Below are 26,814 nucleotides of genomic sequence, written 5' to 3'. Positions count from 1 at the left end.
AATGATTTAAAAAAAAAAAAAAAAACATCTGAAGAGACTGAATGAGCATCAAAACCAGAATCAGATATGACAGGGTTGTTGAAATTGTCAGATTGGGAATTTAAAACAACTACAGTTAATATGCTAGAGTTCTAATGGATGAAATAGACAGCTTTCAAGAACAGATGGGTAATGTCAGCAGAGAGATGCAAATTCTAAGAATCAGAAAGAAATGTTAGAGACTCAAAACACTGTTAACAGAATGAAGAGTAGTCATCAATGGATTGGATATGACTGAGGAATAAATCTCTAGGCTTGAGTGTATGATAGTGTAAAACTAAAAAAATAAAGAGAAAATTTACTTTAAAAAGAAAAAAATATCCAAGAAATGTGGGAAAATTACAAAAGGTATAACGTATTCATAATGGGAATACCACAAAGATAAAAAGATAAAGGAACAGAAACAATATTTGAAACAATAATGACTAAGAATTTCTGCAAATTAATGTCAGAATCGTAACACAAATCCAGGAGGCTCAGAGAACACCAAACAGAATAAACACCAGAAAACTACACCTAGGCATATTATATTCAAACTATAGAAAGCTAAAGAGAAAGAAAAAAAAATTATTGAAAGAAGACAAAGGAAAACAAGTACCTTACTGTAGAAGAACAAAGATAAGAATTATACCTGATTTCTCTTAGGAGCCACAAAGGCAAGAAGACAGTAGAGTGAAATGTTTAAAGTGCTGGAAAAAGCAAATCTAGATTGCTATATCCTAAAAATTATTGTTCAGAAGTGAAAGAGAAATAATTAAAACTTTCACAGAAAAATAAAAGTTGAAGACATATAGTGCCAATAGATCTGTCCTGCAAGAAATATTAAAATAAGTTGTTCAGAGAGAAGGAAAATTATATAGATCAGAAACTCTGGTCTATACAAAGAAAGAGAGAGCACAAAAGAAGGAATAAGTAAAAATAAAACATGTTATTTTTCTTATTAATTGATCAAACAAATACTCTTATCAAAAAGATAATAGCAACAATGTATTAGACTGCATATTCATATATATATATATACACACACAGATTGCTTATGTATGCATATATGTAAGTGAAATGAACATAAGCCAATGAAATGAATATAAGGCAATGATATAAGCCATGGGAGGGAAGGACAGGTTTGCCTACTTCTCATATAATGCTTGAGTCATTTTGGTTTTTTTCTTCTCATGTCATGCTATTTTACACCTTGCTCTGCTTATATCTAGTTGCTGCTTTTTTTTTTAACATTTTAAAGCTATTTAACAGTGAATTCCCATCCCTTTGTGACGCTATTTAATCACATTCAGAGTTTCTACATCTCTATTATGTTTCCGTTCTTTTCCTCATCTTTTTGTAAAGACAGCTTTCTAGAAATGACTTATATGATCCTCAAAGAAAATGTAGGAATCGAAGAATAATTACAATGACCTGCATAAATGGACAGTGGGGATGTGACAGAGGCAGATGTGTAAAAGCAGAATAAACCAGAAAAAAGCTGTTTCTGAAAGGTCTGTGATTAACATTGTTGTCAAAGTTTAAATGCTTTTTTCTTCCTAGTGAAAATAAAGGAAGCTCTGAAAATAACTACAGATATGAAAAATATCCAGTGTTTTTTTAAAATCAGAAAATAAAAATACAGTTTAAGATCATGACACTACCTAAAACCCTTTTGATATCAAGGCATAAAGAGATAAAGATAATTTAAAAGCATCAATAGCAAATAGAGAACAAACCCCATATTCAGTTTCACATTGGTTAAATGTTGTGTTTAAAACTAAGCACAAAAAAAAAAATCAATATAGTCATTAACTATCTTACCCACTGGGTATGATAAATGAAAGATGAGCTTAAATGTGATCAAACTCTTTTCCCCCCACATTCAAAGGAAAGCACTTTTCTGTTCAAGGACCACTTAACTGAACGATGCTGGCTGGTCCCTCTAACATCCAATTTCCTAAAGTCTTCTCAAGTATGGAATTATTTAACAAAAAATCTGAAGCAACTAATTTCAGCGTGGGACAACAGCTGTGGGTGGAATATAGCTGCCTCGTTAACATCACCTAAATATATTAGGGGATACATTATCTTCAGCCTTTTTCATCTCTGGGAAAAGATTCATTTTCTGAAAAGAAAACCCACCTGCTCAGTTCACATAACATAAACATGAACAATTTCACAGGCAACACATCTTGGACTTTCCAAGCAGAGAGTATCTTCTGAATTTTGATTGGCAAAATATAGCTCTCAAGCAGGCATATCTGGGAATTCAAGATAGAATAATATCAGCTTTTATCTGTCAACTCTGTTCAATTTATGTTAGTATATGGTAGGTAGTGTAGAGATACTGTCACTAAAAATGAAGAAATTAGAATTTAAGCTCAGATATACAGCATTAGTCGACTTGCTATTTGAAAAATAAATTCAGAATATTTCTACTATGAAGCTATTTAGTTTTAACCAGGGATTCTCTTATGTTTTTTTGGACAGATACATAAACATTTGTTTGTATTTCTTAAACCAATTCCTACATTTTAGAAATATCAATTAGTCGATATGTAACTAAAGCAATATTGAAAAATATATACTTACTATTTTCTTCTGGTTAGAGATGTCAGTCTTTTTACTGAATTCTAGGACTTCTCATTCCTGTGTCTTCTCTTAAATAGTCAAAATGCACTAAGATATAAGTTAACTTTTTTAGACCCTTGAAATTGGGCATTTATCTCTATTTCTTCTAAAATCCTCCTTTATTTCTTCCAGTGCCCTATATGTATTTTCCTATGTTTCCAACTTCTATTGTAATTCTATAAAGTAGAATACATTGACTTTTGTATAACTCAAGGGCAAAGAAAAAATGAACCTTATGATCATGTTTTCTGCTAAAAGATATCTGCATACCTCAGGATATAAATGCATATATTGTATCCCTATATCTGACATGCTATATTTAGCTCTACAAACACATAATAATAGGCATCTTTCTGCAATTATGTTTATGAAAATAACAAGAAATCAATATCATTCATAGTAGTAATGGAATTTTTTAATGGACCGTTTCCTTTTCTTAAGGTTTCCGTGGTTTATTCTTCATCTTTATTCTTCTGGGATCTATCCTGATACCCTAAACATCCTTTGACAGGCCACTCTTAAAAGGTGACTGATTTATGGCAAGTGGGCTTTAGAAGTCAGGGTGGGGACAGTTCAAATCTCTGTGAAAGTATTCCTTTTCTATTGGTATTGTACTAGTCATACATTTTTACTATTTCATATATAGAAATACTCTATGAAGATTTCTGAGGCAACTTATTTAACTAGCTTTTTTCTCCTTACTTCATTATGAACTTGTCCATTTGAAGTCTAAAAGGTTTAAGAAGTTGAGCAAAACACACCAAATATGATTTCTTACCAGTAAAATGATCTTTAATTCCATCATCTACAATAGAATTATTCACATATCTTTATCTTTGTCATTGTTCACTTCATTCAAAGAACACCATAAGGGTGATCATTTCATTGTATTTCATTTCACTGTGCTTTATCTTACTGTTAAGACAATAATGCCAGTGTGACCTGAACTTTATCTCCCAAGCTGTCAGAGTTTATCGAATAAAATGTTGTAGTTTAAATTCAGGACAATCCACTGTCTGACCCCCATCAATATTCTTTCAGTCTCTTTCACAGAAATTGATCAGGCCAGTTGGGCAACATCTTTTTCTTACATCATCTTTTATGGTAGGAGCTTGACAATCCATTTATTAACTGACATGGGTTTGTTATAAAATCTTATAACAAGATTTTTCAAGTACGGTAGATATAGTCATATCAAAGGACTAGCTTTAGTATCATAAGTAATTCTACATTCCTTAGTTTTCATATTGAAAATCTAAGACTATACAGTTTTATGGGATCAATACATATATATAGGTTTCCCAGGTGGTGCTAGTGGTAAAGAACCTGCCTGCCGATGCAGGAGACGTAGAGACATGGGTTTGATCCCTGGGTCTGGCAGATCCCCCGGAGAAGGGCATGGCACTCCACCTGGGTATTCTTGCCTGAAGCATCCCTGGGGCAGAGGAGTCTAGCGGACTACAGTCCGTGGTATTGCAAATAGTCGGACACAACTGAGCAACCAAGCACACATAATTTCTGGAATATATTTCTGGAATCGTAAATCTTCCTTCAACTCTATGATTCTACAAATGTAAAACTTTGAGATGCTAAATGATTTTTAATCTATTTTTATCTGTTATCCATTGCGATTATATTTGCTTTTATAGTGAATTACATGAGATTATTATTACTCTCCTGGTCAATGTAACTTTTCCTATATATTTGAACAACTGATTTTTAAAATATCAACAGCTAAGTTCCACAACAACTAAGTCAACTTAATCATTTTTAGTAAGTTGATATACTAACATCATTTTTATAGTTTGCAAAAATGTCCACTATGTGCAAAAGCTACAAGCTTTTTGTAGAACATAATTTTATATACTTGTTTTGTTCAGACTTTTTCCTACAGTTATACAGTAACCTAGAATGAAAATCTTTTGGTTGAATGCAATGATACCAAACATGCTTTGCTCTCAACTACATGATGAACTGAAGTGAAAGTCACTCTTTGCAACCCTATGAACTGTAGTGCATCAGGCTCCTCCTCCCATGGAATTCTCCAAGCAAGACTACCACAGCGGGTAGCCATTCCCTTGTAGAGGGGAACTTTCCAACCCAGGGATCGAACCCAGGTCCCCTGCATTGTAGGCAGACTCTTTACCATCTGAGCCACCAGGGAAGCCATAACTACATAATAACCTAAGATATTATTTTTTCCTCCTAGAGAGTAGACTGCTATTCACAGTGACAACATAAATTTCTGTCTTGTGATTTTTTTTTTAAATTCTAAAGTGACCATTATTTTTGGCATTTAGCTTGTCACAATCACCAGGAAAAAATTTACCTAAAAGATTATTCTGCATTTTCTAGGTCCTTGATATGAATTATGTATTTAAAGCCTGTAAAATTGATAAAACTAAGTTTCAATGCTTTCAAAGAACCTACAAAGCTGTAATACTGTCTTTCTTGTTCTCAGATTAAGTTCACAAAAGCACTCCTTCTACCACAGTTCCATTCATACATAAGAAGGAACAAAGGAGGAAAAGAAGGGAAGAAAGGAGGGGATGTGGCGGGGACAGGGGGGAGAAAGGAAGGAAGGAAAAATCTAGAAGGGAGGGAAGGAAAAAGGAAGACAGAAAGTGAAAGGGAGGTGGGAAAGGAGAAGGAGGGAAGAAGAGAGTTTTCCAAGGTTTAACTTGAACTTAATCCTGATGCCACAGAGGCATTTCTTCCATGTGAATACATGCATGCTTTTTAAAGCTGACTGACCGATTGTATAGCTACTCTGGAAAGCAGTTTGCAATTTCTGGCTTCCCTGGTGGCTCAGAGGGTAAAGCGTCTGCCTGCAATGCAGGAGACCTGGATTCGATCCCTGGGTGGGGAAGATCCCCTGGAGAAGGCAGTGGCAACCCACTCCAGTATTCTTGCCTGGAGAATCTCATGGATGGAGGAGCCTGGTAGGCTACAGTCCACTGGGTTGCAAAGAGTCAGACACAACTGAGCAACTTCACTTTCACTTTTCAAAAAACTGAAAGTCAATTACTCTATGCCCCAGCTCTTGCACTCCTGGGCATTTATCCCAGAGAAATGAAGATTTATGTTTACAATAAAAACTATACACAAATGTTTATAATAGCTTTATTCATAATAGGCAAAAACTGGAAACAACCAAGATAGAGCTCAATCAGTCAATGGTTAAACAAATTATTATATAGTCACGTTGTGGAATACTAAATGACAATTAAAAGGAACGGACTCTTGATAGAAGCATCAACTTGGATTGACTCTTAAAAGAATTATGGTGATTGAGAAAAAATTATTCTCAAAAAGTCACATACTCCCTGGTTTCACTTTTAGAATATCCACAAAATGAGAACATTGTAGATGTGTGTGCTGAGTCACTTCAGTCGTGTCCAACTCTTTGCGACCTCCTGGACTGTAGCCTGCCAGGCTCCTCTCTCTATGAGATTCTCCCGGCAAAAATACTGGAATGGGTTGCCATTTCCTCCACCAGGGCACCTTTCTGACCCAGGGATCAAACCCGTGTCTCTTAAGTCTCCTGCATTGTCAGGCGGGTCCTTTACCACGAGGAGAACAAACTAGTGATTGCCAGAGGAAAAGGAGGGAGTGGGTGGGAAGAAAGTGGATGTGGCTATGAAAAGGCACCATGAAGGACCCTTGCCATGATAGAAATGCCTTTTAGCTTTCCTTAAATCATTGTTAGCAACCTGTTTGTGGTATGCAGGATGTTACCACTAGGGTAAAATAGGTAAAAGTTATAAGAGATATGCGCACATTGTTTCTTAAAACTGAATGTGAACATACAGTTATCTCAAAGTAAATAGTTGAATTTAAAAGTATCTACTGAAAGATAGCCAGTGGGAATTTGCTGTATGACTCAGGGAACCCAGATCCATCGCTCTATGACAACCTAGAGGGGTGGGATGGGGTGAGAGATGAGAAGGAGGTTCAAGACATATGTATACTTATGACTGATTCATGTTGATGCATGGCAGAAACCATTACAATATTGTAAAGTAATTATCTTCCAATTAAAATAAAAATTTAATAATATATATATTTAACATAAAATTAGAGCTTCCAAGCTTCTCAGACTTTAACAGCAAAGGCAGTACAGCTTGAAATTCTTATAGTGGGATTCAGGATATCTTTCATTATGATTGGTAGCCTTCTGAATATAATATTTTTTCAAGAAGAATATACAATATAACTATATTTGTTGTTTAGTCTCTAAGACATGTCTGACTCTTTGCAACTCCATGGACTGTAGGCCACCAGGATTCTCTGTCCATGGGGTTTCCCAGGCAAGAATACTGGAATGGGTTGCCATTTGTGTCTCCAAATGTAACTATTAACGGCCTGGTGAATCAAGTACACATGTGATTGATGAAAATGTTGACATTAATATTTTTATCCTCTAATCATGGCATATAGCATGCTCTTATCATTTTTATAATGATCAGTCACTTACCTACATTTGGTAACTACCTTGGCACATTTTCCACTGTCTGTGTTTTCACATTCACTATTATGCTTTATATCTGTTTATCTTTGGCAGAGTTATGTACAATTAAAAGACTTTTTGTCCCCCTGGGAGCTACAGAATTATAAATAAGTAAGCAATTTATAACAAATGGAAGAGTTATATTTACTGGCAAGTTTGGTTACCAGGTATTATGTTGTCAGGCATTTTTTATAATCATATTTAAGCATGAAATACACATTCCAAAAATAAAATTTTAACATTATTGTTAACAAACAGTTTAGTCTTATCCCACCCCCAGGAATTTAAGAATAAAGGTACATATTCTTAGATATTTGACTTGCATACATTGATTTACTACTAATGCAAACTGGCCATTAATTTGTTAAATATAAATTGCTAATATTAGGGTCATTTCTGATGCCATATATTATGGTTTTAAGGTTAATGTTAAAGCCTTAGGACATTTTCAACTGCTAAATGTTGCAGATTAAAGATTACAGAGAATTTCCTCTAGTTATTTTTCCTTTTCTCTACCAGCAAGAGTCCAAGTATTTATAATTTCTACAATATGTCACTAAAGTATTCATGCATAGTTACCATAATTCTGGCAATATGTAAAACTCAGTAGATTTTTATTCCATACCTGTGCATTCCAGTCCCCTTTCTCATCTTGCAGGAAAATGTGTTTCTTTAAAAAATTATCTCTTCTATTAAAAACTGTTCACAAAAGCTCAATGGAAAAAAATATTACTTGTAATATTAAGCTTTCCATCCATTTCCCATATTTGTGCTGACCAAGAGGATCCACACAGAGCAGCATCATTGAAAGCAATCTTATATTCGCTACTCCCTTAGGCTGTCTCCACTCTACATTTTTATGGAAAGTTGGCACAGTTGATAAAGAATCCACCTGCCAATGCAGGAGACACAAGAGATGTGGGTTTGATCCCTGAGTTAGGAAGATCCCCTTGAGGAGGAAATGGCAGCCCACTCCAGTATTCTTGCCTGGAAAATTTCATGGACAGAAGAGCCTGGTAGATGAGACTGAAAAGAGTCAGACATGATTGAGTGTACACACTCACACATACATTAAGAATGAAGCTTGAAAAAGTTAAATGAAGCAGTAGAGCAGAGGCCACTGAATCTATAAATGAGCATTATTTCCACATACATAAATGTGTTATGAATTATAAAATAGGAGCTGCAGAAGATAGAAATTAATTAGTGCAATATTTTCAAATTTGAACATGAATGTGCAGCATAGTTTCTTCTGAGCCAAAGAGATAATCTCACTAACTAGAAAGCTACTAGTCATTTGACTCCTATTAAGAAGGAAAATCTACTGAGGATTGCCTCCTACCATGTTTTAAACTGTTGACCATTGTTAATGAATGGACTTCTTCATGAGCCAAGAATATCAGTGCCCAGAAAATATGTTTATATAAACTGTCTCCACTGTCACTTGAATATGATTAATGACATAAATGGCTTAATGTCTTTTAAGTCATTTTGGGTTATTTGGGGTGTTTATTGTTCAGGACCCTCATTCCCACTGCATGCACACACATATACACATTCCTTAAAAAGTTACTTGTATTGTCTTAGGTTTCAAGAATTTCCATTAATTTACAATGAGAAAGTCTCTTTTGGAACAACATTAGTAAGTGAAACATATCATCTCACTATTAAAGTACTTGTGAGAACAAAGGCTGGCAGTTTCTTATTAAAACACACACACACAAATGCAAGCTAGAATACTCTGAACAACATAATGGAAGTACATTAAAAAAAAAGAATCAACAAAGTAAAACAGAGGGGAAAAAAAGCACAGTGGATATGCTATTATAGCATTCATAATTATAATCAATAGACTATATAGTATGTGTGTAGCTGATTACACTCAGCAACACATAACCAAGAAAGGGAATGCTGTTTCCAAACAAAGCTTGACTTGATCAACTGTAAATGTTGAAAGGCTGTGAGCTAAGCAAACTGAAACAATGAAAGAAGAATCAAGTGCAAGCTTATTGGATCAGCAGTGCCCAAGGTACCTTCCTTGCTTTCAGTGGGGATTTGCTTCAGTAAAACCTCTTGTGTCAGAGTGATGGCAACAAATAAGCCTTCTCCAAAGAGAAGTAGGGGAGGGTTGTAAGGAAAATAGCAAGAGTGAAAACCAGGCAAAAAGTTACCACCCTTGCCACTCTTACACTGCAGGGGAATCAATGGAGGGGGATGAATGGGAGAAAGCCATGGCTCTCTCTGGTCCTCAATTGGACATAGCTAATCCCCGTGACCTTTGGGGAAGCTGAAGGCATAAAATGACCCCAATCATCAAAAGCACCATTAGAATGAAGAGCACAAAACCGTGACTATGGTTAGAAAACGCAGACAATGAAGAGAGTATGGAGGAAATTTGTCCCTTTAGCAGCTGAGTGAATGCTGCCTCAGAGATTCCCAAAATGGTTGCAGATGGACAGCGGTCACCACTGGCAGGACAGTTGGGAGAGGGTGCGCTGGGGAGGAGCTGGAATTAATCACGTAACCTTGGGCCCAACTTGCAAGTGTTTCAGGCTTTCCCCTCCTTCTTCCAATTTACCAGCAGTTTCTATGTGTCTTTAGGAGAGAGCAAAAGAAGGGCAGGGGTTGAGACAGCAGTGGGCAAGGAAAAAAAAAAAGAAAGGAAGTTACCCTAAGAGTGAGGAATTTGGTAGGGTAATTTCAATATCATGTTGTATTTTTTTCCTTAAGAAATAAAATTGAGTGAATTCCTCCTTGTCAGCACAAAGCAACCAAGCAATTAGGTAAACTAAAATTAAAGCCTGCAGTTCAAGAGGTCTGCCATTTATATGAAATGCTATCTATGTGGAACTACATCCTGAATGATTTAGCAGGGAATTCTGTGTGAATGGGCTTCACTGGTAGCTCAGATGGTAAAGAATCTGCCTGCAATGTGAGAGACCTAGGTTCAATCCCTGGGTCAGGAGGATCGCCTGGAGAAGGGAATGGCAACCCACTCCAGTATTCTTGCCTGGAGAATTCCATGGACAGAAGAGCCTGGAAGGCTCTGTGGGGTGGCAGAGTCGGACACGGCTGAGTGACTTTCGCTTTATTCATCTTTTATCTTATATAAACTCATACTTGGCACATTAAAACAAAAATAGAATGTGCTTTTCTCATTTCAAGAAGCGAGTATGTAGGGTTTTTTTTTCCCCCATTAAGAACATTAAATGATCCTTTTAATATTGATTTTAAATTTAAGTGTTAATCGCTCAGTTGTGCCCGACTCTTTGGGACCCCATGGACTGCAGCCCATCAGACTCCTCTGTCCATGAGAGTTTCCAGGCAAGGATACTGGAGTGGCTTGCCATTTCCTTCTCCAGGGGATCTTCCCAACCCAGGGATCGAACCCGGGTCTCCTGCACTGCAGGCAGATTCTTTACCGACTGAGCTACAAGGGAAGCTGATTTTAAATGTAAATGAATTATAATAGCCAACATTTGCTAACTTCTTATTAGGTGTTTGAGACTATAGTAAGATCTTAACAAATACTTGCTTATTTAGTCTTCATAACACTTCTATGAAATCAATATTATTATTTCACAATTTATAGATGAAGAGACTGAGGCCAAAAAAATGAAAAGATAAAATGACTTGTCCAAGGTCACAAAGTTGACTGGTGCCTCCTAAATATCACACTGTATTGAATATCTAAAGAAACAATCATACATACTTATAGTTATTCCAAAATACCAAGCAAATCATTTTGATACGTTGACTTAACAAACCGGGTGGATCTTACTTGAATATCATTCAACATGTTAACTAGCAGCAGTGATTGGAAACATTGTTTTATTCATACACTTGAGGGAAATGGTAGTAAATCTACCCATTCTATGATGAGAAAAGAGTATCTGCTAAAAAGAGAAAGATGTCTGAGTTTTTATTCAGAACCTCAAATGTGATCACCATACCTCAAAACCAAATTTTTCTCTATAAAAAAAGGAGTGATCTATTTGTTCTTGGTCTCCAACATCATTTTAATGCTACGGAAGGAGTATTCCATTAATTCAGGTATTACTATTGTGCCACTTCTGCCCTTAACATGCAAGATGTGTCTGTTCATACAGCTGGCGCAGCTGGGACCACCACCTATTAACTAACTTCAGCACCATTTAATTAGCCCGGGTTGAAGTTAGGCTATGCTTTGACTGGAAAGGAGTGGAACAGTAGCAGATGCTAAGCACAATAGAAGAAAAGCCCTTGAATACCAGGGCAAAGTGGGTGGAGAGAATAACAAAAAAGTCAAGAGACAGAGAGAGCCAGAAATATTAGTAAAATCAACCAGAAATTAACTCTCACAGATAAAGTTCAAGGGAAAAAGTCTCTGCAGATTAAATTCCATCCCACCAAGGTTTCTGTCACATCGGAGGTAACTGAGGATTTTATTTGAGCATTTTGAATGTATGCCGAATTCAGTTGGACAATTGGCTTAGTTTTTCATTATATAACGGGATAGTCATTACTTATTGTTTCCATGAAAACCTCCATGACTTTCGGACAAAAAAATCCGGGCATCAAAGAAAAAGAAATGTTGTCATGATAAAGCATAATTTTCCCCAATATTTTAAGAGCTCTAATTTGTCAGTGTTCCCACCAGAAGAGATCTGGAAACAAATGGTTTTTAAATTATGAGCATTTCTCCATCAGTAAAATGATTTCCATGCAGAAGGCACTTTATCTTGCCTTGTCAAATTAAGTTGAATTTAAATGAGTTAAAAACATCTTCTGGTGATATTTGTATTCTTCGGAGTTGCAAGCTTATCCATTAATGTATTTGTCTTCCTAACTTTCGGTAGTATATTTTATGTTAATAGGATTTTACAGATAGATATATAAAAAGATATCTCTCTCTCTCTTTTTTTTTTTTTTTTTTGCTGTTTTTGCTTTAATATAGGTTAATCTTTAGTACTTGATCAGATTTCACCAGCTCGGGATATATCCCAAATTAGCTCAAACAAAATCATACTTGAGAATTTTCATGTTTCTATTTCTCCATTGTTTTTCCAGAACTGTAATATTTTTACAAATTCAGAAACAGAATGTGACATTGGCATACCAAATATTACTTCCAAATTTGGATATTACTTCAGTTTCAAGAATAGCCTCTCTGAAGAGTGTTTTACATTTGCTCATCAGGATGTATCTGTACTTTTACTATATGTCTATATCTTAAATTACTCAAATCAGAGAGTGCTCATAGAAGCAAAAGTAGAGGTCACCTACCTAGCAATATTTAATAGCTTTCTTTAAATTACAACTTCTTTTGGCTTTGACAATTATCATTATTTATTTTTTTTATTTATTTTTTTTTATTATTAACATTTCTTTTTTTTTTAATTTTTTTAAATTTTAAAATCTTTAATTCTTACATGCGTTCCCAAACATGAACCCCCCTCCCACCTCCCTCCCCATAACATCTCTCTGGGTCATCCCCATGCACCAGCCCCAAGCATGCTGTATCCTGCGTCGGACAGAGACTGGCGATTCAATTCTTACATGATAGTATACATGTTAGAATGCCATTCTCCCAAATCATCCCACCCTCTCCCTCTCCCTCTGAGTCCAAAAGTCCGTTATACACATCTGTGTCTTTTTTCCTGTCTTGCATACAGGGTCGTCATTGCGATCTTCCTAAATTCCATATATATGTGTTAGTATACTGTATTGGTGTTTTCCTTTCTGGCTTACTTCACTCTGTAAAATCGGCTCCAGTTTCATCCATCTCATCAGAACCGATTCAAATGAATTCTTTTTAACGGCTGAGTAATACTCCATTGTGTATATGTACCACAGCTTTCTTATCCATTCATCTGCTGATGGACATCTAGGTTGTTTCCATGTCCTGGCTATTATAAACAGTGCTGCGATGAACATTGGGGTACATGTGTCTCTTTCAATTCTGGTTTCCTCAGTGTGTATGCCCAGAAGTGGGATTGCTGGGTCATATTTTCCTTTATACATAGTTTGTCATAGATGGATATTTGTAAATCACCCCTTTTTAATATGCAAGAAGGTCAACTTTCACCAGTAGAACACACATATGACTTAAGTTTAACAATTTTCTATTTCCTAGAATATATATTTGCATAGAAAATGGGAAAGGGAGAAGGCTATTATTCTATCAGTAATAGTAATTTACCATAATGCCATTCTGAATTAGATTTATAGTAAATTTACGTAAATATATAAGAAAATCCTAAATAAGGAAATAATTGATATTCATTCATTGAGAAAAGTTACCTCTGTCTTAAACTCTTGACTCTAGCAAAACTGAGTCAGTTTTTCATCCAATCATTCAGCAAAAATGTATTGATTATCTACTCTGCTCTAAGTACTGTGCTAGGGCCAGGCATACTAAGTCACAACCCTGCTTTAAGTGCTCTTAAGCTTATACCAAAACATAAATCTTTGTCCCTGAAGAGTAACAAAAAAGGCTGTTGTCAAAAAAAGGACTCAATTTACCTTGAATTTTTTTAGTCAGTAGTTCAATCTCCAAATTTACAATTAAAAATATGTGGGCAAAACTTTATTTTAATGATAAATCCTATTTTCATAATATTTTACTGTGTATTTCTAGCTTAAACACAACTAGTTTCCTTGTGTATTCTGTATGGTCTATGAAGGAAGACAATGAAGAAACCCTGTGAGATGCTTAATGGAGCTCAGAAATAGATTTGTGAAATTATCCAATCTTATTGTTCAGCAGCTGGAAAAGAATCACTAACCTGGCGTTCCATTGCCTATATACTGCTGAATTCCATCCAGTCCCTCGAATTAGATTGAGTAAAGACAGTATAGTAAAATAGAGTACCAAGAAAACATCTGGGTGCTTTGGAGTCAGAAATTTGAAATCAAATTACAAATTCACTGCTTACTAATTGCATGACAGAGACCAGAGGAATTCTCTGAGCATTAGTTTCACCATCTTTAAAATGGGAATACTGTATGTGAACTATAATCATGATGATGACTATGATCTTGATAGAGCTGTACAAATGACATGAGAAAATATACATATGCATAAAGTGGTTTACTTAATTTTAAGTAAACTAAAGCATTCAGTTCAGTTCAGTTGCTCATTCATGTCCAACTCTTTGTGATCCCATGAACTGCAGCACACCAAGCCTCCCTGTCCTTCACCAACTCCCGGAGTTCACCCAAACCCATGTCCATTGAGTCGGTGATGCCATTCAACCATCTCATCCTCTGTCTTCCCCTTCTCCTCCTGTCCTCAATCTTTCCCAGCATCAGGGTCTTTTCAAATGAGTCAGCTCTTCGCACCACGTGGCCAAAGTATTGGAGTTTCAGCTTCAGCATCAGTCCTTCCAATGAACACCTAGGACTGATCTCCTTTAGGATGGACTGGTTGGATCTTCTTGCAGTCCAAGGGACTCTCAAGAGTCTTCTCCAACACCACAGTTCAAAAGCATCAATTCTTCAGTGCTCAGCTTTCTTTATAGTCCAACTCTCACATCCATACATGACCACTGGAACAACCATAGCCTTGACTAGACAGGCCTTTGTTGGCAAAGTGATACCTCTGTTTTTTGATATGCTGTCTAGGTTGGTCATAACTTTCCTTCCAAGAGTAAGCGCCTTTTAATTTCATGGCTGCAATCACCATCTGCAGTGATTTTGGAACCCAGAAAAATAAAGTCAGCCATTGTTTGAATATTATTTGTGATTATAATCAGAATAATTTTTACTTCTGTTTTCTCACATACTATGCATTCTAATCAACTAAACTAGAAAATGAGGAAAAGCACTAACATTTAATTTGAAATCATCGTATGAAATCTTATTCATTTAATACAATCCCAGAATCTTAGGTCACTGTTACAATAACCTGGTTTATAATGGAGATTATTTTTTTCAAATACCAAACTGCTCTGAATGTTTTTTCTTTCTCTCAGTGGTAATGGATGATAAAATCTTCCAATTTAGGAAGAACCATCTGGGCTTTCCTGGTAGCTCAGCTGGTAAAGAATCCATATGCAATACTAGAGAACCGGGTTTAATTCCTATGCCAGGAAATTCCCTTGGAGAAGGAAGAGGCTACCCACTCAAGTGTTCTTCTGCTTCCCTGATGGCTCAGACAGTTAAGAATCCACCTGCAGTGTGGGCTATCTGGGTTCAATCCCTCGGTTTGGAAGATCCCCTGGAGGAGGGCATGGCAACCCATTCCAGTATTCTTGCCTGGAGAATCCTCATGGACAGAGGAGCCTGATGGGCTGCAGTCCATGGGATCACAAAGAGTTGCTTAATGCAACTAAGTACTAAGCCACTAAGCACACCCATTCACTAAAAACTTTATTTGAATACATATTTTACATCAATTTTATCATTTAAATTCATTTTATCTCAGCATATTTTCTAACAATCATTAAATCATTGTCCACATGGATCATTATATTCCTGATTCTTTTATCTTTGAAAGAATATAACACAGCAGCATTGACTTTCCTTCTAATAGCAAAATTGAAAGCGGCTATAAAATGTTGTTTTCTCTTTGTTACTATATTGCTGCTTAAAAAGTTAGGTTTCATTCAATATTTTATAGCACAGTTTTGGAACCTGACACATATTGTAGTTAATATTCTATAATGTATAGACTTCTGGAAAAGTCAGTCTTCACTGTGAATGATTTTTTTTTTTACTTGCTTCATTCTCTATTTTTTTAAAGTAAATATTCCTAAAAGCACCTACGTTTTTTTCTTTCCACCTCTATAAATGTAACTCTTATTTATCCTCTTATCCCCAGTACAAAACAATGGAGAAAATGATAACGTACTTTCCAAAATTATTTTAACCATATTTGATTAAAGCAGAAGTTTGAGTTTAATTTTAATTTGATCTTGTAGAATTGTGACACAAATTTAAAACTTCACAGACATAGTTTTTGTACTTAATTTTGTAATTCATTGCCTGGGTTTCTAATTAAATGTTCTCAGTACTTCATTTAAAGTACCCATCCCCTGCATTCCTCTTGATTAGTAGGAAAGAATCAATGAGAATTGATTCAATTTGTAGAACACAATTCTCATATTGATAGTAGTTTATATTCATTTGCTTTTCCCTAATCTTTTATTAATGGTCATCTTCAAAATGTCAATTAATGCCAAAGACCTCACAGTGATAATGCAAATCTATAAAGAAACTGGCTTGACACTTTACAGTAGGGCCAAAGGAAGAAGTTTTAGCATATATTTTCATAACTGAGTATGACAGAATGAAGGATAAAGAAGAAAATCCTAATGTTCCAAGCTATGAAATTCACACTCAATTAAAAAAATGAAAATAAATAAATGAAACAATTTAAACAACAGAGGCCTCTACATTTCCACAAAGTAAGACTGACTGCCATAATATAATGAACAGTTTAGAGAAATATGGGTTGAACGGTAGTACAAACCTACAAGTATAAGTCTTTGTACTACAAAAATATTAGCTATTTTACTCATATCACTAGGAAAGAGAAACTTCATTGCATGATTTTCTGCTGCATATTATAGAGAAAATTTTGGCCCACTCAGTCTTCCTCTGATCCTTTAAACTTTTGGGAATGTTTTTCATAATATATTGAGTAATTGTTAATGTTATGCCATATTTGCTTTAGTGCTTTTAATATACTTTTCTGAACCATCTGAAAGTAACTTAAAGATAATTCATCCTTTACTTATTGAACTTGTGTATCCTAGGAATATATTTTGTTTTCTGTAGATTTTAAGTTTGATCTTAAGTGTTGATTGAATTCAGGGCAAGCATTGTTAGCCTAGACACTTCCTAGGTGCTACTGTATGTTCGATCATGTAATTGTCTTCCCACTTTTAGTTACCAGCTATTGGTGATATGAAATTTGCTTACTGAGTGCAAGTGGTGACTGCCAGGTCAGTCTATCCATTATGAAAGTGAATTTTTTCTTATGCAGTTAGCAAGTATTCTAGGGTAATACATTTTCCCTGTATATGCTGTTCCCTAACACTTTTTACCAAATGGATTTAGTATCTTTTGATGATGTTTGTCTGAATGAATAATTTTGTTAGAGGTTGCTATATAATGATTTTTTTCTAATTTAAAGTTTCCATTATTGTTTGGCATAGCTGTTGGGGAAACTTCAGTAAAGGAATTATTACATAAAATAACAAATTTCAAAATTACCCTTAAGGTACCATTAAAGAAAGTTGTATCACTTTTAATACATTATTATATTTGTGGAGAAAGTTTTCTGAAAGACACAGAATAGTATAGGTCTTCATTCCCATTTATTATTATTGTTGCTCTTATCAAATTTGTATAAGACTGTTACAAGAAGGCCCATTCATACATTATATAGCTTATACAAATATATGTGTATATTATATGATTATGTATATGTGGACACATATAACCATATGCATTTTATATATGTGCATATATATTTTGTTTGTATATTGTAGGTTTAAGTTTGGCATACAACCCACTCAAAAAAAAAAAAAGAAATAAAACTGTATAGCAAAATCTACCAGAAAAAATAACCCCATAAGCCAGTCTAGTTTTAACCAAAGATATTAACCTTTCACTGAATTGCAAAATATTAAAAGTATAACACAGTGATAACTCTCTTAACATAGACAGGGAACATAGGAAATAAGTAGGTCAAAGGAAAGGATAAGCTCAGTATTTTGTGGGAGAAAGCGTGAGGTTTCTTGGAAATAAGCAATGGAGATTAGATTTGGTGATTGGTAGAGAATCTAACTAAGAACTGAAAAAAGTTTCATCATCTTCTTAAAAAAAAAATAGCTGAATCCATGAGCCTGAATGAAGACAGCTACAGAGAGCATGTTGAACAAGAAATGGATGAGCTCTGGAGTCCTGTGAAAGACAAGCATTTATAGAGCATTGGGAGACAAATGGAATTTCATAGATGAATCATTAGGTCTGTATGACCACATTGATTAGAATTTAAGTTTAGATCTAGAAAACAGCTTTCTGAAAAAAGAGTCCTCATATAAAAGAGAGGACTTAACTATAAAACTGGAATGGGTTACTTTGAAAAGCTGTGAAGATCATGTGGCCACTAAATTTAGATGAATTTGCAAATCTGATGAAAGATTGCTGTGGGGTCCATCTAACATATTTCTAACCCTGAGTGTGTATACTTTTATGACTCTAGAATTCTTTTTCTATTGAAGGAGATGTTCTATATGCTTTTGCAAGTACTAGGGATAGAGAGAGTACAATAGCATCTAATTTATATATATATATATTTTTTTTTTTTTTTTCTGAGTATGATGAAAGTGAAAATTCCTTTAGTCCTGTCCGACTCTTTGCGACCCCATGGACTATAGTCCATGGAATTCTCCAGGCCAGAATACTGGAGTGGGTGGCCTTTCCCTTCTCCAGCGGATCTTCCCAACCCGGGGATCAAACCCAGGTCTCCCACATTGCAGGTGGATTCTTTACCAGCTGAGCCACAAGGGAAGCCCAAAAATACTGGAGTGGGTAGCCTATCCCTTTTCCAGCAGATCTTTCCAACCCAGGAATTGAACCAGAGTCTCCTGCATTTCAAACAGATTCTTTACCAACTGAGCTATCAGGGAAGCCCTGAGTACAATACTAGTACAGAAATTACAGGTTTTGTGTTTTCAAATTGTTTCAGACTGAAAGCCTATCACTTGGGTGAGATTCACATTCTGGTGATCACCTTTCATTAATTCATGAATTATCTTAAAAGAAAAAGAGAAAGCTTTTCAAGTCTGTTTAGTGTTGCAGGTCCACTGTCAGACTGCAGGCTCCCCATGTGAAACAGGTTACCTGATCTTCAGGGAGTTCACCGTCTAGTGGGGTAACAGACGCACGAAAGCCAGCACCCCTGGCTGCCAGTGCATTTTTCAGTGTCCTGATGGCTTTTATCAACTGTAGCCACACCTACTTCATTTCAGGCCTGGATGGCTCTACATAAGCACTAGATAATCTCTTGCCTCACTTGTGTTCTATTCTACAGCTCACATAAGCAATACCAGTTAACAAAAACTTTAAATAAATATCTTTTGGACTGTCTCCTACGGCTCACATGCTGTTAGTCTAATGGTTGTTTCCTGTCGTGATTACCTTTTGACAGAAAGGAAGAACACGAAAGAGTGAAGTTAGTAAAGTTGGCATCTTTTGTTTCCTAGACCTAAAGGTCTAGCATGAAAAGTGAAAGTGTGAGTCACTCAGTCGTGTCTGACTCTGTGCGGCCCCGTGGGCTGTAGCCCACCAGGCTCCTCTGTCCATGGAATTGTCCAGGCAAGAATACTGGAGTGGGTTGCCATTCCCTTCTCCAGGGGATCTTCTGGATCAAGGGATCAAACCTGGGTCTCCCGTGTTCCAGGCATATTCTTTACCATGTAAACCACTGGGGATGCATATTAGTGATTAAAGACAATACTAGGCAGACAGAATATACTGCACACGTAAGGTAAGATTCATTGATGCAAAGTCTGTTATTTCCTGAGCCTAGGAAGGGGCCAGAATGTTGATGAGTGGAAACAGGAAAGCAAATTCAGAAACCACTCAGGATAAGTTACACATAGGTGAAAAATCTACTTTTAGCAGACTTAGGTATCTTGTTTCAAATGATAGTGAACTTCCTTTCCTTGTCTCTGCTGTTTTTGTAATAATGTCCTCATTCTCATCAGAGAAGCTTTAATAAAAAAAGCATTCACAGGCCTTATCCCCAAAGTCTCATAATACCATTACTGACAAATTGACTTAGATTTGGATAGATTTTTACTGTATTTTTAACAGAGTGGTGAGATATATGTGCTTTCACATTAAATAAACTATATCATCATAAATTGAAAGTAGTATTTCCTTTGAAAGAGGGCATCTGCTACTATAAATAAGTAGTCTGTAAAATTAAAGTTGACCCTAAACACACTGTATATTTTAAAACTCGATTGTAAACAGGGGCAGTCCCTTAAAAGCCTTTTAATACATTTGAGCAAGCACCTTCCGTTTATCTTCCTACATGAAACTCTTATTTGGTTAGTCTATTTGAGCAACATTACTTAGTTTGAGACAGAACATTGTCCTAACACTGCTTCAAAATACACAAAAATGCTTGGTTCCCATTCTGTCGTACTGCTGTGACTTACATCTCTGACCAAAACGATCTGTGCATATAAATACATTAACAGACTGGAGGGGTAGCTGGTGGACTGGTTCCCTGCCCTACCACTCCCAGAGTTGGTTTTAAGGACAAACATGACAAGAACCATGGCTGGGAAGGCAAGGATGAATAGAGTGATAATGAGCCCTCTTTTTTTCCCCTTTAGTCTGCAGAGATCTGAACCTTTTTTTTCCCCCTTCATTTTAACCTCACCAGGGTAATTAAATGACACATGGACTGGGGAGGAGGGAAGACAGGGACAGGGTCGTTAAACATGCTACATGCAAAAAGCCACAAAGCAGACTCGTGTGGGACTTTTTATCCTCTTTTAAAATGTTCTACAGCCTCCTTGAATAGTGGTGTCTAAGCCAAAATGTGTCAGCCCAGCTTAAAAAAAAAAAACTAGCAGGGACACAAAATTAATGACCCCTGTGCTGTTCCTAAAGGGGCATTACCTGCGTGTCCTGGCTGCCTCATTCATAAGTGACAGACTTTCCTTCCTCGAGTAAACAGCTGTGCTTCTTCACTGCTCAGACTAAGAAACCCTCTGTAGCTGCTGTTTAAGGTGGTACTTGAATGAACCAGGACTCTCTGGTATTCGATCTAGGAGGTAGGCACTTGGGTTTTATTGTGTCTGTCTGCTTATCAACAACAGAGCTTAGAGACTCTGCCCATGTTTATCTAACACACAGAGATATGACACACAGAGTGACTGAACACCAGTGAAATTAGTGGTGTCACTGGGTGTGGGTATCTATTTATATGGCAGCTCAGCTTCTGAATATTGGGACCTGAATGCTATCATGCTTAGCCTAAAATTCGACAGGAAAATTGATGTGCAGTTTGAAAAACATACAAAACCATTTCTTTTACTCAAGAAAAGTGAGAATGAATGAATGAAAGTACCTGTCTGGGTGGTTGCAATCTAGAATCAAAAGCAATTTGGAATGTTTTCAGATATTCAAACCCAAATGTGCAAAGTCAGGTCTCCTTTTACACATGCATTCATTTTAGTGAATTTATCTCAGTCCTTTAAGATGACAAATTGTTGCCTTTTGAGAGATGGGATGTTGCAGTGCTTTCTTTACTGCTGCTCAGAAAAGTATGACGTTTTTATCATCTGCCCTCTTCTTTGACGAGACCCTCTTTCTCCCCACACCCTCCCCCCCTCCACCACCCATATGAGGTACAGTCCCTGGAGTCTGTAATTGGCAGGAGATGAAGCGATGATGGGGAGTGATCGCAGTCAATAGCTTTGATTAACAATAAGGTAGAAAATTAGCAATGCTAGCATTCAGTCACCCTGCCCTCTCCCTCCTCCATATGCTCTCTCAGTCCGCGCTGGCGGCCTCACAGAGGGCAGGCAGAGCCCTTTCGCCAGCTTTGAAGTGCAGCAAAGGTGCAGGCAGAGCAGAACATTAGGGAAATTAAGGAGCAGAAGTAGAAAGTGTAAGCCGTGATGCTGAGACCTTCACAAGGCTCAGTGTGCCGCAGGAGGGGCGAGGAGGACGTGTGCTGTGTGTTGTCCCTGTGTGTTTTCCTGTCGCATGTGGATTTACTTGTGTCTGGACATGCTGTGATCGAAATGGCAACTACTGTTACTACTGTGACCCCATCAGCAGCTCTGGTGTTGTTTCCGACAGACCCTGAAGACGTAGAGAGGGGAAAAGACAACGGGACGCCCAGCCCCACCTCTGATAACGATGACAATTCGCTGGGCTATACAGGTAGAGTGTTTCTTTCCCAGATACTAACCTTCCATTTCTCCTGAAATGCATCCACCTCCATCAGTCATCAACCACCTGTGTAAAATTATCTTTCTGACCATCCCTGCTTCCTGCTAACAACCCCAACAACTTCTTGTCCTCATTTTCCAGATTTTATTCCTTCTTCAGCTGGGAGACCATATTGCTAGAGTAAACACTCTGGGGAAGAGATATGTAACATGAAAACTGCTTGCATTCCTGTTGTCTATTACTTTTAATGTAAAAGGATGCTTATCAGCCTGAAATATTGGTGTCGCTAATATGTTTAGAAGCATCATACATTCTTAGAGTTTTAATATCTAACTAAATTGCTATCAAAACAGATAAAAGACTACTTTCAAGTAATCAAGGAGCAAAATTATCTGTACCTTTGTTTTTTGTTGATACGCCTGCAGTCTTACCAACAACAGAAAGCAAACTCTTAACAAGAGTGTTATGAATCAAAATTACCAGCTTAGATCTCCGGATTGTGTTTGCATGAGTTCTTGATACTAATCTACACACCAGTTCTTAAATAGATGCATGTGTATGTCAGCATAAAAGTAACAATTTAACTGATTGAATCTATTAGAAATAACTCATATTACAAATGTCTAAGAATGATTATGCTGGAAATAACGGAAATGTTTCAGGCAGAATTTGTAAGCATAGTTATAAACATAGCTGCATAAGTTATGCATCTGAGACAATTTAACTAAATCTTTAGATAAAAGCAAAGAATGAAATACAGCACTCTTAATCCATTGGATCAGAAAATGGTGTGACAGTGGTCATGTTGTAATAGCAGCTGTTTATTGTGTTCTTTTCATAAGTTCTTGTTAGCACAGTTTCATAGATTTTGCCAGCTTGTGGGCTGTACCTAGGGAGGTGTGTGGGGGAAGAGTAGCTATGTGGTAAAGTAGCTGGGGATAGAGATTATGGAGATGTGTATAATTATAATCTTAGAGATGGTTGTGTTTAAAAGAAAATAAACCAACAGATACATTTCACCTTGGTATAAAAATAAACTGGTACTTTGGAAGCGTCTTCACTATGTTCATAGTAATAATTATCTCCAATACTATCCCTCATCTACAAAATTCAGGGTTTCAAACATGCAAAACAACTATGAAAATTAATAGCACTTTTATAAGCAGCTTTAATACTTTTAGTCATAGATGACTCATTCTCTTTTCTCCCCTATCTTCCAACATAATAACTGAGATTAAAGTACCACCCAATCAAAGCCCATTGGTGGTGAGATGGTGAGGGCATTTGTATGATACTTTTTCAGAAACTTAGATAGAATAAGAGCTGTAAATGTCATTTCTTAATAGCATCACTACTGAGGAAGTCCATATTTATGAAAGGAGGAATCCAACATAGTGTTCTTTCTCTGGGGTGCCTCATTTGCCAGTGCATCTTAGTTCGATTCCCTATGCTCGCCCAGTCTAAACTGCATTGTTTAGACACACTAATGGGGTTTGCGCTTTGTCTTTTATGGATTTTCTGAAAATTATATATAACCAATGCATAAATCATGTTGGAGTGTTGAATTAAGAGAACCTAAATAGAAATGCATTTAAGACTAAATGTAGCATTTTACAAATTTTTCCTTCTTATTTATTTTTCTTCATTGGGTTATTCAATAATCAGATTTCTGCTATGAAACATATCATTAGATTAGTTAATAGGAGGAGGTAGATAACTTTAAAAATCATCCTTAGATTCTACATGGGAACTAATTAAAGCAGCACCATTTAATGTGAAGTGCCTGGAAAAACCATCTCCTGAATGATCTTTTTCCTGAGACTAACAGTTTGTACTACTCTTATACCAAAGCAAGTTTGTTTCATATGTTTTACTTCAGTCGAGTTAATTATTCAGGAACTTCTTTTCTACTATATGAATTAGACATGCTGTTTGTGTCTCTTTTATTTGCATACTGACCTTTTCTTTGCTCATTAAAACCTCCATTGGAAGTGATAAAAATTCAATGGGAAAAAAATGTGTTTTGTCTGCTTGATAACAATTATAAAGATTTTAGTTGCCTCTGAAGTTGACATAATCACACAAAAATATTAAATGAAATTACCTACAGATTTCTTTTTGTATGTGTGTCAGTTTGTGTTATTTGTGTGTCTCTGTGTGTATGAATTCCTTTTACTATGACCGTGTATAACTGAATTGTTAGAACCTTTTCTTATACAAGAGATCAGTTCAGAGGAAAGTAAGATGACCTATCTGTTCAGGAAATTTTTACATATTTAACATAAATTGACTGTAGTTTAGTACATCTAGAGTTTAGTAACACTGGATATGACAGAAAGAGCATTGTCAGAAATAACATATAAATATTAAACAACACAGAGAATATGAAACAGTTGTCAAATCACTGATGTGAGTTAGTTGCAAGATAAACTTCTAAAAATGTTAACAAGTAAATGTATCAAGTGCTGTTTGAGGTGTCTATATTTTTTGTATAATTTCTCAAAACGACTGTGCAAGTTGAATATACTGGTAGACTAGGTATTTATTTTTCAGTACATGTTGCTTCATTTTGTTGAACTGACATGTAGGACTTTCCTTCCTTCTCCTAACATTCATAAGTTTAAAGAAGAAAAGTTTCTCAGAAGGAGTCATGCAATTCTGGAAAACATATTTGCAGCAACATGAAACAGTCCCAAAGAAGAAAATCACCAGTTCACTAATATTCACTTCCACACATCCCCAATTCTTTCTTTCTCTACCGCTACATAGAGTGCAATTTCCGCTACGAGCTAATTTGTCACCTCAACATCTGCTCTGTTGCTCAGATCACTGTGGACCATCACTATCAAACTGACCCTTCAAACTAGAACCCAGGGACTCATATCATACACATGAAATTTTTATCAATGATATAGTCCACAAATGATAATCTTTTGTTAATAGTACTTACTATTAAACCATATACTGTACTTATCTAAATTACATAAGGGATTTGAGAGGCCCAGGAAAATATAGTAATACGGAGTTTAAGGAAGAAATAAATTGACCCTTTTCTCCTTGCCATCTTCATATACAGTACTATAAAGTTATGCAAGGTTTGAAAGTATTTTAGTCTTTCTTCTACTAATCAATGAATACAGAATAGTTCTCAGGTAGCATAACAGTGTGTTACTAGAGTGAACTTGCACATTTTTTTAAAGAGAAGTAGCCCATTTCCTGTTTAACTAATTGTGTCATAAATATTGGGGATTACTTTACAGTCAAAGTATATAGAGTTTGTTGCAAGAACAAGTGAGGTGGGATTTCAAATCAGCACTTTGTGGGGTCAGACAGACATCCCAAAGAAGTTGAATATGTAATGATCAATTATTTTTTTTAAAGGAGCTTCTACAAAGAGTACACTGTCTATTGACTTCTAGAAATCGTATGGTGTTTTACAAATATGAAAAAACCTATGTAACACATCCAAGAATATTTAAATGTCTGAAATATAGACAGAAATCACATACAGCTTTAGTCAGTGACACAACATTTAGACAGAAATTTATCAATATACAAAATTTAGGGAATAAGTGAGAGCTGACATCCTAGTAGCATGTCTAATCTTTCCAGAAAGTTGTGATTATTAATTAGAAAACAAATGAACTTTATATGTTTCTTAAGTACCAGAAAAAAGTCTGTAAATCTGATGAGTAATGTCTAAAATATATCCTTTTTCCCATTTCTACATACTAAGGATAAGATAATGTCCCCCATCAACCTAGGTCTGTTTGGAGGATTAGTTTCCTATATTTACAGTGGCATATCAGGAGAAAAGATAAATGTAAATTTGAAAATCTTAAAGCTGAACAGTTATCAGAATCATGTTCAGTACCAATTTAAGTAAAAATCTAGCCATGGAATATCAGAATTGCAGAGTAATTTCAAATGGGAATAATGGAGTCTTCTGTTAATCAACACTACCTCCAAATAAAGTTTGGTTATAATTGATTGGTGAGAAACAAAATATATGCTCTATTAAAAAAAAATCTTGGAGTGGGTAGCCATTCCTTCTCCAGGGGATCTTCCTGACCCAGAGGTCGAACCCATGTCTCCTACATTGCAGGCAGATTCTTTACCATCTGAGCCACCAGGGAAGCCCCAGCATGTTTTCTCATATGCACACAAATAACATCCCCCAAACCTTGTTTGCCTCACGTTTTGGAATCTCAACAGGTAACTGTTCATTTATGGCGGCATTGATTCTTCTGTCATTCTACATTCTTAATGCTATAGCTTCCTGACTAAAATCAAACAGAAGCTTCATTGTGGTGTGTGCACCTTTTAAAAACTTATGTATTGATACTGATAAGTAGCATTTATTTTCACTTAATGGGTGCAATGAAGTTTTCTAAGCACTTTACATGACTTAATTCAATTAATCCTCATAACAACCCTCTCAGAAAGATGTTGTTATTAATAGTGATAGTACCTAATGTCCGCTTCAGTATTCCAGAAGAGAAATTAATGACGTTTTCCAGCATCATAAAGGTTGCAAGGGGTTGTTGTAATTATAAGCTATATTTCAGCACACAGTTAGAAGTTAAATAGATCAGTCACGTTCCTTCTACACAACAATACCAGTGCTAGTAACCAGTATTTTAAGTCTCTGCTGAGCTCATCCTAGGTTCATTATTATCACAATAATGAATGCACATGTTGTTTAAATCAAATAAGACAAAAGCTTTAAACAAAAATAAGTA

At 36.0% G+C, this 26,814-nt stretch overlaps 1 protein-coding gene across 1 annotated transcript in view; it reads left to right on the top strand.

The window, feature by feature from the left end:
• Nucleotides 1-26,814, top strand: part of ROBO1 (roundabout guidance receptor 1) — a 1,116,119-nt gene that overhangs the window by 519,301 nt on the left and 570,004 nt on the right. The window contains exon 2 of the mRNA XM_005674780.3: nucleotides 21,980-22,063. Coding sequence (XP_005674837.1) covers nucleotides 21,980-22,063 — 84 coding nt within the window. The remainder of the gene's footprint in view (nucleotides 1-21,979; nucleotides 22,064-26,814) is intronic.

Source organism: Capra hircus, chromosome 1 (genome assembly GCF_001704415.2).
Source record: "Capra hircus breed San Clemente chromosome 1, ASM170441v1, whole genome shotgun sequence".
NCBI lineage: Eukaryota > Metazoa > Chordata > Mammalia > Artiodactyla > Bovidae > Capra > Capra hircus.
Note: the sequence above shows the minus strand (reverse complement) of the source record. Positions and strands in the feature narration are given on the sequence as shown.